The sequence below is a fragment of the Leptomonas pyrrhocoris genome (assembly GCF_001293395.1).
Source record: "Leptomonas pyrrhocoris isolate H10 chromosome Unknown, whole genome shotgun sequence".
NCBI classification, from domain to species: domain Eukaryota; phylum Euglenozoa; class Kinetoplastea; order Trypanosomatida; family Trypanosomatidae; genus Leptomonas; species Leptomonas pyrrhocoris.
This window is the reverse complement of record NW_015438370.1, coordinates 275,951-286,846: the sequence shown is the minus strand read 5'-3', so window position 1 is coordinate 286,846 and position 10,896 is coordinate 275,951. Positions and strand designations below refer to the sequence as shown.

The following is a 10,896-nucleotide window of genomic DNA, read 5'->3' as shown; positions in this document are numbered from 1 at the left end:
AGTAGAAGTTTGAAGCGGAAGAGAACGGGTTGTTGTATGCACACAGGGAAAAGAAAAAGGCGCACTAAAGCGCGAGCATTTCATTTCGGGGGTCTCTCTCTTTTCCTCAGTTCAAGATGTTCTCCGTGTTGGGGAGAAAAACAAAACTATTCCTCTGCAGAGAGTCCCGCAACAAACCTTGCTGTGAGCTACCTATCGCATTTCTAGACGAAGGCAACGAGCAGAAAACAAACCTTCAAGACAAGGGAGGTTTACCCTGCGCAAATCAACATCTCCTTTCTCAGAAAACGTTTTCTCATAAATAGCAGCGTACTGCTTCTTCACTCATTCCATTTGTTGCTGTTGATGCCTTTTTTCTTTTTACTTGAGGTGAAGCATGTCTCGGTATCTCGATGTGCGTCGAAGATTCACACGCAAAAAGGAAAACAAAATACCGGGACGGACGCACCTCATCTGTCAGAAAGCGCAGAGCGACGCCTATTGTTATTACGTACGTACCCAGCGACATAGCTTAAGTTAGAAGTTGGTGACTTGGAGCCAAAAAAAAAAGAAATACGACGTCAACGCATACTTCCTTTCATCTCCCTCCTCCCTCCCTCACGACCGCCGTGCCGGCAGAGATACACACCCAACTAAATAGATATAGATATAGATATACACGTCATACTCAAAAACAGCGCAGGCGGTCTCCTCCTACTGTCCTCTCATCTGGAGAAGACGACCGCGAAAAGAGAGAACGTGCCTGACGGAGGCGATGACGATTCAACGTGTCAACGCGCCAACAAACGGACAAGCAAAAAAAAAAGGTCCGCGAATCAACGACGTCCTTCGAGTGGCCGAAAGGAAGAAGAGAAGGTAGTTCGAAAATGAGCGTTTCAACACGCTCATCTGCGAGAAGAAGAAAAAAAAAGCCAATGAGAGCGGACATCGAAATCCCCGCGCAGCGTAATAGAATGTCCCCGCAGAAGAGGTGTGACTCGTGTTTGGTGCTTGTTGCGGCTGCTATCGGTGTCGTCGCCGTTGACGGTGCTGCGTCAGCACGTTTTTCGCCTCCCACCGCTTCGCCTACAGCTTTGCGGGGTACCGCGTCGCAAAGCCGTCCTTCAGCGTAAAGATGTGGCGCACATCGCGGTAGCGATCGTTGACCTCAAACCCGTACCCGACAATGTACGCATTCGGCGCCTTCAGGCACTCGAACTCCGGCTCGAAGTCCACCTTGCGCGCCGAGGAGTCCTTGTTCACCATCACGATTGTCTTGACGGACTTCGGCTGGTACTTCTTGATCAGACGCTCGCGCAGAAACTTCAGCGTGCGGCCGGAGTCACACACGTCCTCCACGATCAACACGTGCTTCCCCTGCAGGTTCGTAAACTTCGGCTTCAGCATCACGGAGATGGTTCCCGTGCTCGTGGTGCCGGAGTTGTACGACGCGAGGCGCACGAAGTCTACCACGTGCGGTAGGCCCGCGTCGCCCAGGTACCGCACCAAGTCCGCGGTAAAGATGTAGCTCCCTTTCAAGACAGAGATGAGGATGAGGGGGTTCTCCAGGCTGATGGGGGCCTCGTGTGGGTTGACAGCAGCGGCGTCCGGGGCAGCGCCAGGGGTCGGGTGGGTGTTCCGGTGAGTCAGGGGGCGGTAGGCTTCCGCGATCTTCTGCGCGGCTGCCCTGATACTGGCCTGGATGACGTCTTCGGTGGCCACGATGCTCGACGCCATGGGGTAGACGCGGCCGTCCACGGTTACCTTGTCGCCTTCAACGGAGCTGGTGCAGCGGCGGCCTGGCATCATTTCCTTTCGTTGTTTGTTTGTTTTGGTTGCGGTTGAATGCAATGCTGTGTCAACGGAATTTCGATGATTAGAGAAGGTATTCTTTTTTTTAAAGGTTAAGCGTTTAAACACATATATATCTTACGAGTTAGTTTAAAGTGAGGAGGTCCTTTCTTAGATAGAGATTTCTTATAGGGCAGGGAGGAGAAGAATTTGGAGCGATCGTGCGGGTTTGTTTGTTCTTAGCAGTTCAGCAAACACCAAAGTATTTGTGTAGTGTGCGTGTGGCGGATGTTCGTGCGTCTTGCTTTTTTTCCTTTTCAGCTTTTTTGATAGAGGTAGTTGAGTCAATGTCGGGGAGCACAGACCGAAACAGGAAATGATTTGCCTTGATATTTTCTGTTTTCTCCAAAAAAAAAATCGTGAAGAGAAGCGAGGCGGCGATGTAGAGGGATGAAAAACGTGGTGGAGGGGCCTATCGTTGCACGCACCACACCGCCGCGCAGTGTGGGCAGCCATGCGGTCGTGCTGATCGAAAATGCCAAAAAAAAAAGGACCTCTAAATCGGCGGGTACTTGGCTTCATTAAAGCAATCTTCTTTCTTCTTTTTTTGCGGGAGAAAACATGTCCGGTCACTGTACGACCAACAAATCGAGAACACGCAGATCAACAGCGGATTGTGCAAAAGCGCATAAGTTTATGAGTAATGATGTTTCTTCTCGTCTTTCCTTTTCAGAAGGCGCCTTCTACCAGTCTCCCCTGATTTCCCTTTTTTGCTGCCTGCGACGGCAGCGGCCAGCCATGTGAAACACACCATTAATGATTATTAAAAGGGAAAGAGAAAAACGACTAGGCATTAGCGAGGTATGCGATTATTCCTTTGCGGTGCTATGATGAATCCATTATTCGAGTGCTTCTCAAGCACGCCAGACTGGTGAGGTCAACCGGGAGCCCACCTTTTGCCAACTCCGCCACCGTCCCTCCGGCGAAGACACCAATTTGAGGTGAAGGTTATTCCACACGGAGGAGCAAAAGGACGTGCGAAGAAACACAGAAAAAAATATTTATATGTTCAACGAGTTCGTTCTCACTTCACTCTTATTATTATTAACTCTTACCAAAACAACGATGGGGAAAAGTTCCTTCGAGATAACACACACACACGCACGGTTGAAAAATTAATAATAACAGTAATAATAATAATAATAAAGAGCAGACGCCGAGTCAACTGGCGTGAAAGAGAAGAACCGAAGGAAAAGATTAGGAGAAAGGAAAAGGAAGAAAACCCCGTGAATAGCGAGAGGAGATGGGAACAAAAGGCGGAGACACCCCGCCCCCTCCTCTGCCCTTTCCCCGCCGCAGCCTCCCGAGCAGTACAACCGTAAGGCAAAGAAGAAAAATTCATGTAGTTAACGCTTCGCTTTTGCCTCGTCGTTGTGCGTATAACCGGAACGGTGAGCGCGGCCAAACAGAAGTCAAAAGACACCCCTCTTCTTTTGGTTTGAAGAAGACGACCAGCGAGGTGCAATGAAACGGGTAGAGGAGGCGGGCAACAAACGCGCTTGCCCTCGCTACAGCTTACTGGCGGGCTTCTCGTAGTACTCCTTCTTCAGCACGCACACGTCGCGCAGCTCGCGGTACGACTCGGCAAAGTCCATGCCGTAGCCGATGACGAACGCGTGTGGGATCGTAATGACCGGGTAGTCGACTTCGAGCGACACCTTGCGGCCAGACGGCTTGTCCAGCAGGACGACCGTCTTGAGTGAGGCGGGCTTCTTCGCCTGCAAAAACCGCTTCAGGTACTGCAGCGTGATGGCGCTATCCACGATGTCCTCCACAATCATTAAGTGGCGGTCCTCCACGGGGTCTCGCACGTCCAGCAGCAGCCGCACCTCGCCGGAGGTTTTAACATCCGAGCCGTACGAGCTGGCACAGATGAACTCCAGCTTCACGGGCACCCCCTCATCGCACAGGAATCGCGCCAAGTCCGCGGTGAAGATAAAGCTGCCCTTCAGCACACACAGCAAATAGAGCGGGTTGCTCTCGGTTAAGTTGTATTGTCTGTAGTCCGCCGCGATCTGCTTTGCACACTTCGCCGTGGCCGCCCAGATTTGTTCCTGCGTGACGAGAGTCTTACACGACATCGCGTAGTTGCGCACCGGCGGTGCGGCAGCGGTGGGCGTGGCGGCGTCGCTCATGGCTGTAGGGCAAAAGACGAAACAAATAGGGGAAAAGTCGAAGTAGAGAGCAAAAAGCCAGGCTAGCTAGCCAAAGGGGAAAAAAAATCAAACTACTACCGTCAAGGTAAAAGCAATTCAAGCGTAGAGGATGGCACGGTGAGCAAGGCAGAGGCGAAAGGGGGGAAGACAAATGAGGAACGTGGTTGTGTGTCTCTCTCTGTGTGTGTGTGTACGGTAAAGAGACACGGAAGCAGAGAGACGTGGTGGCATGGCCAGCAGCCCTCACCTTGACAGGTTTCTCGCCGTTCGTGAACACACGCATGTGTTTGAGGGGGCCGTGCGGGTGAAAAAAGTAGGCGGCTTTCGACTTTCTGCATGACGGAAAAGGAAAGACGAGTATAATTCGCCGTTTGCTGCAACCTTGCGTGCTTCTTGTGACTTCTCTTAGCTTCGAGTGCGATGTCTCTAGCGGAGAGGGAGACAACGCGTCTTCCGCAGTACCAAGCACGTGCTTCATAAGTCAGTCTTAACCGCCATCGATATACCATCTCCCTCTCTCTGCAGAAGAGGGGGAAAAGGAAAGAAAACAAAAACGGCGATGATGTGCTACCTCGCTAACGAACGACACGTGCGTGCAGTAGAGAAAAAAAAGGAAAGTAGCGGGGGTGGCCACCGATTGATTTCTCTCCTTCTTCATTTGGGGGGGTTTAAGGCGTCTGCTTCGTTGGAGTGTCAACCGCTGCTCCTCCCGCATCACGGGCGGCAACCGCCTTCGCCACTTCGCCCTGATGTCGCAGCAGTGCCAGCTGCCGATTCCGCACGTCCTGCGCCTCCCGCCGCTCCCGCACCTCGCGCTCCCACGACGTCTCCGCAAAGCGAGCGTTGCGCTTGTTGCTGCCAAAAAAGTTGTCACCGTAGCTTCCGATACCCGTGACGGCGGGACTCATCTGGGCTCGGTCGACGACCGACACCCACGCCGACTCCAGCTCGCGCCTCTTCACGTAGTGACGACGCACCCACACCCAGAAGATGATCGACCAGAGCGTGCAGAGGGTAAAGATGAGGCGCTTGTCGCGGGTCATGCGTTCCTGCTCATCCCGCATGCGTGCCAGCGCCTCGCGGTTGATTTGCAGCGAAGCCTGCTGCATCTTCCCATGCACCTGCGAGAGCTGCATTGTTTTGTCGTGGTAGTCGAAGATCATCTTGCGGAGGTGCTTGTCGGCGTCGTAGTGGAAGCTCTCGTAGATGAGGCGCAGCTGGGCGATTTGCTCATCGCGCAGGCGCAGCGTGTCAACGAGCCGCTCATCGGTCATGGCTCGGTAGGTGTCGATAGTGGGCCGCTCCAACGTCGATGTGGACGCGTCGGCACCGTCGTTGGCGTGGGCCGCTGAGGAGAAATCAAACCCGGTGAACGAGGAGGAGGATGAAGAAGCAGTAGACGCGTTCTGACTTTCATCACCGCTGCTCCTACTACGGTCGGATGAGAAGTTGTCACGCGCGGTCGCCTCCTCCGCGTCTTGGCCGCTTTGATGCTGCCGCTGCAGCCGCTCCTGCTCGCTCTTGAGGCTGTTAAAGGCATCACCGTCGTCGCCCGTGAAGGCGGCAGAGGAGAAGCCGCCGGTGATGGCAGCCACGGCACGGCGCAGTGAGTATCGAAGCATCAACAATTCGGCTTTATCAAAAAGAAAAAAAAGAAGAAATACGAGGCTTGCTTCTCCGCAGAGGCGGGATACGGCGGTGATGCCTGCGGAATGCCGCAGCGACAACTGTCAAATGGCACGACGGTACGCTAGGAGAGATGGCGGAATTTAAAGAAAAAAAATGCTCAGAGTGAACATAGAAAGAAAGAGAAGCAAGGGTTCTTTTCTTTAGGAAAACACATATCGAAAGCAGCTTTGCTTTATCCTTGAAGCGCACAACGATCTTCTTCTAAAGGAGAAGAAAGGAGCAGGAGAAAAAATATATAATAAAAAGAAAGGTCACGTTCCTCTCCTTTGTTATCAGCTCCTGAGCGGGTCATAGCACGTAGGAGGGCCAAGAAGCGCTCCCTTCTTTTCCTTCTTCTTATCTTCGTATTCCTCTGGGTTGGCTTAGCGTTCACGTTCCGCTTCGCGTTAACGTTAGAATGGTTCCTTCCATTTCGCCGAAACTACGAGAAATCAAATGAGTTGTTGTTGTGGCCGTTTGTATTTAGCTAATATGAAAGCAAGAGCCCCCTCACGCTTCCCTTTCGTCTCTTCTGCGGAGGAGAAAGAAAAAAAAAGAGGGGATAAAAGAGTTGTCCGGCGAGAGAGAGAGAGAGACGCCGCCCACGCCGGGATCAACGAGCCTCCCCGCTCCTGTGACAGCTGAGACACGACAGCAGCCATTCGTCGTGCGCAACCAAGCAACAGTATTCCTTTCCTTTTCTTTCGTAAAGCATGAAAAAAAAAAATATTTTAAAAATGAAAGATAAAGCTGCGTTGACGTCAACAACGACGCACACGCACACGCACACGCACGTGTTGCGAAGAGCCAAAAATGCGCGCGCACAAGCACGCCGGTAAGACGATGAAAGAACAACAGCGGCAGAGTTTTTCCCCCCTTTTCCTCTACTCCTCGCCATTTAATAGTCCGACCCCTTCGACAAAATCTCCTTCGCGGTCGGACCGAGGAAGATGGTGTGCTCAAACTGCGCGGTGTAGCTGCCCTTCACATCACACAGGGGCGGGTACTTGTTCACGGCCCCCTCATTCACCAGCTGGTTCAAGTTCATCAAGTGGCGATCGAAGCCGTCGCGGTCGAGCCACTTGCGGCAGAAGGCGAGCGTGCTGTACGACTTATGAATGTGCCTCAGCAGCTGCTGCGCCTTGTCGGAGCGCAGCTGCATCGTCTCCGCGCCAGGGGCCATCATGTAATGCGAGCACTCCAAGTCCTCACTCACCAGGCCCCGACCCGTCGAGCCGAAGGTCTCAATCGCGAAGACCTCGCCCTCCTCCATCTTCGTCTGCTCTCCACCCTTCACAATCGGCACGCTCTTTCCGCTGTGGATTTGGTAGGGGCCGATGTTGTGCCCGCACAGGTTGCGGACGCTCTTCACGGGGTACACCTTGCCGTTGATCTCTACCTCGTGCGACTCCATCACCTCCTCAATCGCAGCCCCGATATCGCACAGTCGCACGTCGATGCCGGCCTGCTTAATCCCCTCGTACGTCGCCTCCTTCACGGCGTGCAGGAGGGGGTCGTACATGGGGTTGAAGGCCACCGTCCACGCACAGTCAATAATGCGGCCATTAATCTGCGTGCCGAAGTCCACCTTCATCACATCGTCGTACGCCACCACAACCTTCTCATCCCCCGTGTTGGGCGTGTAGTGCGCCGCGACGTGGTTAAGCGAGCAGCCGGTTGGGAACGCCTGCCCCCGCAGGATGCCGTCCTTTCCAATCAATTCATTTAGCTTCTTCTCAATCCGGTCAGTCATGAGCATGAGGGAGAGGCCGGGCTTGATCCAGCTCTGGGCCCACGTACGCACCTGCCGGTGCACCTCCGCAGCCTCGCGCATCTCCTGCACCTGCTGCTCACTCGCCCGCGCCAGTGCTCGCTTTTCTTCGCTGCTGTGACGGAAGTTATTCATCTCGCCCGGGTGGTCGACGATCTCGCCTGGCGGGAACTGGCCAGCGGGGAACTGCTGCGCCACCGGCACCGTCGGCTCCGGCCAGGTCTGCCGAGGATAGCCCGCCACGGCGGCACGGTACGGGTTCTCCGGGTGGTCCGCGGAGCTCGGCACAACGGGCTCATCTGCCGCCAGGCTCTTGTTGCTCGGGACACCGCCGCTGCCGCCCGCACCTCCGTGTTTGCTACCGTTGCTGTTGCCGCTGTGGTTCTTTGACGCGTCGTTCTTGGTGGCCTTCACGGCAGCCGCGAGCAGCGCGTCGAAGTCCTCTTCACTGTCATTCTTGCTTCCCTTGCCTTTCTTGGTGTTGTTACTGCCGTTGCCGCCGTGCTGCTGCTGCTGCTGCTTGTTCTTGGCGGATGCGTTCTTCGGTGGCATTGGCGCGACGCTGAATACTCCTTGTGGTCAATATATATATATATATATATATATAGTATTATTACTAGGTGTTTATATAGGTGGGTAGGTTTTCCTTTAAGTTTATTTAGCGGAACCAAATAAGGCGGCGTTACTATAAACCTCGCGAAGTGGACTGCTTTGCTTCGTCTGGGAAACGTCCAGGCGGGTGAAGGATGCAAAATAAAAAATGAAAACAGAATAGAATAGGAAGCGAGAGGGCGGGAGGCACAGCACGTCCTCCTCGATCGCCGCAGTGTTGTTTTCTGTCGCAAGAGCTGCAAATACCTGTGCGGTGGTGGTGGTGAACGTAGTGAAGCAAAGGGAGGTAAATATCAAAAAAAAAAGAGCATGTTTTTGATAGGTGAGAAGGAGAAGCAGCGAGGTCTGGCGATTTGAAACGCAGAGGAGCCCAATCCACACCCTTCATCGTCGCTACACTTTTTCTTGCGAGCAGCAGGCGCGAGCGTAGACGACAGCGTTGGCGCGTTGCACGCTGCCCTCGTGCAACTCCAAAAGCTCTAGTCGATTTCGAACACCCACGGCGTCCGAGAAGGAAAACAGCACGTTTAAGATTCTGTAGTTCTGGCTTTTTGTCTTTCCGGTTTCCTTCCCACAGTGCGTCAGCGCATCTGGCGCATCGCCTTTCCTTTTCCATTCATTTTCTTCTTTATTTTCTTAAGCGTGTTTTTCGTTGGCGGGTCTCGCGTCGCGGCGTGATACCTGTCATTGAAACAATATAAGAATATATAAATGAAAGGTCAAATATATATGTTTAGATCTTTTATTCTGTTACGTTCATTACCGATTGTCGCAGAAACAAAAGGGAAAGAAGAGATGATAGCAGCAGATGGACGACTTTAACGTTCCGTTGACGCGGCAACTCACGCCGTTTCTGTCGTGGTAGGTGTGTGTGTTTTTGGGGGGAGGTAAAGGGTGCGTGATGCTGCTGTCGGTGTTGTTGTGTGGAGATACATCTTCCCTAATTATGTTAAACAAATGAGAGTGGTCAACAAGAGCAGCAGCAGCAGCAATAATACTAGAGAGGGATATGAAGCATCGATGGTCGCAAGAACGTGTCCAAGAGGCTCTTAAAAAAAAAAAACGAACAGAAAAAAAAGAAGAAGAAAACAAAGCGCATGCCTGCTGAATTACGAATCGTCAGAAACCGTTTGACCGTGATGAGACAGCTTCTTTTCGTTTCATTTTTTTTTATTTGCTTCTTGAAAAGAGAGGTTTGATCAGCGAGAAGGCAGTTTTCCCTTTGTCTGGATAACTAAGATACTACAAACATCAAATTCTGAAATAAAAACAACTAACTAACGATTAGAAATGAAGGAACTCGTGCGTGCGCACATAGAACGACGTTCACCAGCACGCGGGATATGCGAAGGGAGGGGGGGGTCCATCGAATGTAGCATTTCAATTATCCCTTTTTCCTTTTAAAATTCGTCCGCCGCCCCTCTTTTTCTCTTTCCAGGGTACAGTCGAATGCACGCGTACCGGTGAGAAGAAGAAGAACAAGGACTGAGACAGAGAAGCACTTCGCGATCCACTAAAACCACAAGCAAAAGATAAAAGAGAAGAAAAAGGGTGTTCGTCTGTTGTTGCAAGTTTTTGTGTTTTTTTTTGGGGGGGAAGAGGAAATAGAGACATATTTGTATGTACACCAAATGTCATCAGAATCGCTTAACAGCAAAGGAGAACAAGACAGCGAAAAAGAGAAGAAAAAAAAAGAGCACTTGAAAAGGGAAAAAAGGTAAGCTGAGGAGAAAAACAGGCAAGACTTCCTCCGTTGTTACCTTCATTGGAGGAGCTGCTGGGCAGGGTAGATTGGTAGTCGCACCTTCGATGAAGAAGAGGTGTGCGCGTGGACGTCATTCGGCGCGATGCGCTTCATTTTTTTTTTCTTCGAGTTTTGTTTTCCTTTTCTCTTTATTTGTGGTTGTTGTTACTTCGTTTTCTTTTCCTCGAGGCATTCAACTTGCACCTCCGAAAATCGACCCAGCTGGCGGGTCGAGAGCACCGAAGAGGGGGCAACATGCGAAGAGCAAAGAAAAAAAAAAGTCGAAAGCGGTGAGACACCAGATTTGCTGCGTTAATTATTCTTTTTCAAGTAAACGCCTCTATGTGTTGCTCGCCTTCTCGGCTTGTTCTTCTCTCTTCTCCCCCTCTCTTCCTCGGCGCGCACACCTTCTCTACCTATTTTATCTCCCTTTTGCATGGAACGCGCAGAACACACCGAGTGCCTCCTGCACGGAAGAGTCCAAAGAAAGAAGAAAAAAAAGCCGCGTTGCGTACGGCAGCGGAAGAAAGATAAAGGAAAACGACGGAAAGCAAAAGAAGAGGAGAAAGAGGACATCTGAAAACAAGAAAACACAAACACATATATGTGTCGGTGTGTGTGTGTGTGTGTGTGTGTGTGTGCATGCGCGCAGCAAAGCAACAAAAATCCAAAATTCAAAATCATCATCGTGCGAAGGAGGGATACGGAGCAGACAGCACAAAGACGTGAGGAGAGGAGAATCCCCTCCGCCACAATACATTTAAAAGAAAAAAGAAAGCGAGAACACCTCTACGTCGCACGCAGTGAAAAGAAAGAAAGAGAAAAGGCAAACCCAAAACGCAAAGGAGAAAGAGTTACGCACGTTAGTTAGAACAAAAAGAAAAAAAAGAAAAAACTCAAGCAAAACGAAAACGACCAGCCTTTCTTTATCTGTTTCGTCCGTCTGCTCCTCCTCCTTCCGTTACCGCGAAAAATCGAGCGCCACATACAAAGGATACGAAAGAAGGAGAGGAAAGGGGAGGGGGAAAAAGAGGTTTCAGACAACGATCACGAAAGCAACAAATCTCTCTTTCAAAAAAAGGCACGAAAGAAACTGCTAAAGAAAAGCGCTCTTT

The 10,896-nt window shown here is 51.5% G+C and overlaps 4 protein-coding genes across 7 annotated transcripts; all 4 read right to left on the bottom strand.

The window, feature by feature from the left end:
- Positions 1-1,065: 1,065 nt before the first annotated feature.
- Positions 1,066-2,168, bottom strand: ABB37_06388 (xanthine phosphoribosyltransferase (XRPT); the record flags this gene model as incomplete). 2 transcript variants are annotated; one of them, XM_015804691.1, is made up of 1 exon in its annotated part: positions 1,066-2,168. In XM_015804691.1, exon 1 carries the CDS (start codon positions 1,786-1,788, stop codon positions 1,066-1,068), a length of 723 nt encoding a protein of 240 aa, XP_015656669.1. In that variant the 5' UTR covers positions 1,789-2,168. The 2 variants fall into 2 exon arrangements, with proteins under 2 accessions (XP_015656669.1, XP_015656670.1); XM_015804692.1 differs by having other exon boundaries at positions 1,066-1,957.
- Positions 2,169-3,338: 1,170 nt separating this feature from the next.
- On the bottom strand, positions 3,339-4,062 carry ABB37_06387 (hypoxanthine-guanine phosphoribosyltransferase; the record flags this gene model as incomplete). The annotated part of the gene is made up of 1 exon (XM_015804690.1): positions 3,339-4,062. The coding sequence occupies exon 1, from the start codon at positions 3,963-3,965 to the stop codon at positions 3,339-3,341; it is 627 nt and encodes a 208-aa protein (XP_015656668.1). The 5' UTR covers positions 3,966-4,062.
- A 592-nt stretch (positions 4,063-4,654) lies between these two features.
- On the bottom strand, positions 4,655-5,738 carry ABB37_06386 (putative mitochondrial hypothetical protein; the record flags this gene model as incomplete). Of its 2 annotated transcripts, none has more annotated exons than XM_015804688.1 (1): positions 4,655-5,738. In XM_015804688.1, exon 1 carries the CDS (start codon positions 5,606-5,608, stop codon positions 4,655-4,657), a length of 954 nt encoding a protein of 317 aa, XP_015656666.1. In that variant the 5' UTR covers positions 5,609-5,738. The 2 variants fall into 2 exon arrangements, with proteins under 2 accessions (XP_015656666.1, XP_015656667.1); XM_015804689.1 differs by having other exon boundaries at positions 4,655-5,715.
- Positions 5,739-6,552: 814 nt separating this feature from the next.
- ABB37_06385 (putative methionine aminopeptidase 2) lies at positions 6,553-8,285 on the bottom strand (the record flags this gene model as incomplete). Of its 2 annotated transcripts, none has more annotated exons than XM_015804686.1 (1): positions 6,553-8,285. In XM_015804686.1, the coding sequence occupies exon 1, from the start codon at positions 7,975-7,977 to the stop codon at positions 6,553-6,555; it is 1,425 nt and encodes a 474-aa protein (XP_015656664.1). In that variant the 5' UTR covers positions 7,978-8,285. The 2 variants fall into 2 exon arrangements, with proteins under 2 accessions (XP_015656664.1, XP_015656665.1); XM_015804687.1 differs by having other exon boundaries at positions 6,553-8,275.
- Between the last annotated feature and the right edge of the window lie 2,611 nt (positions 8,286-10,896).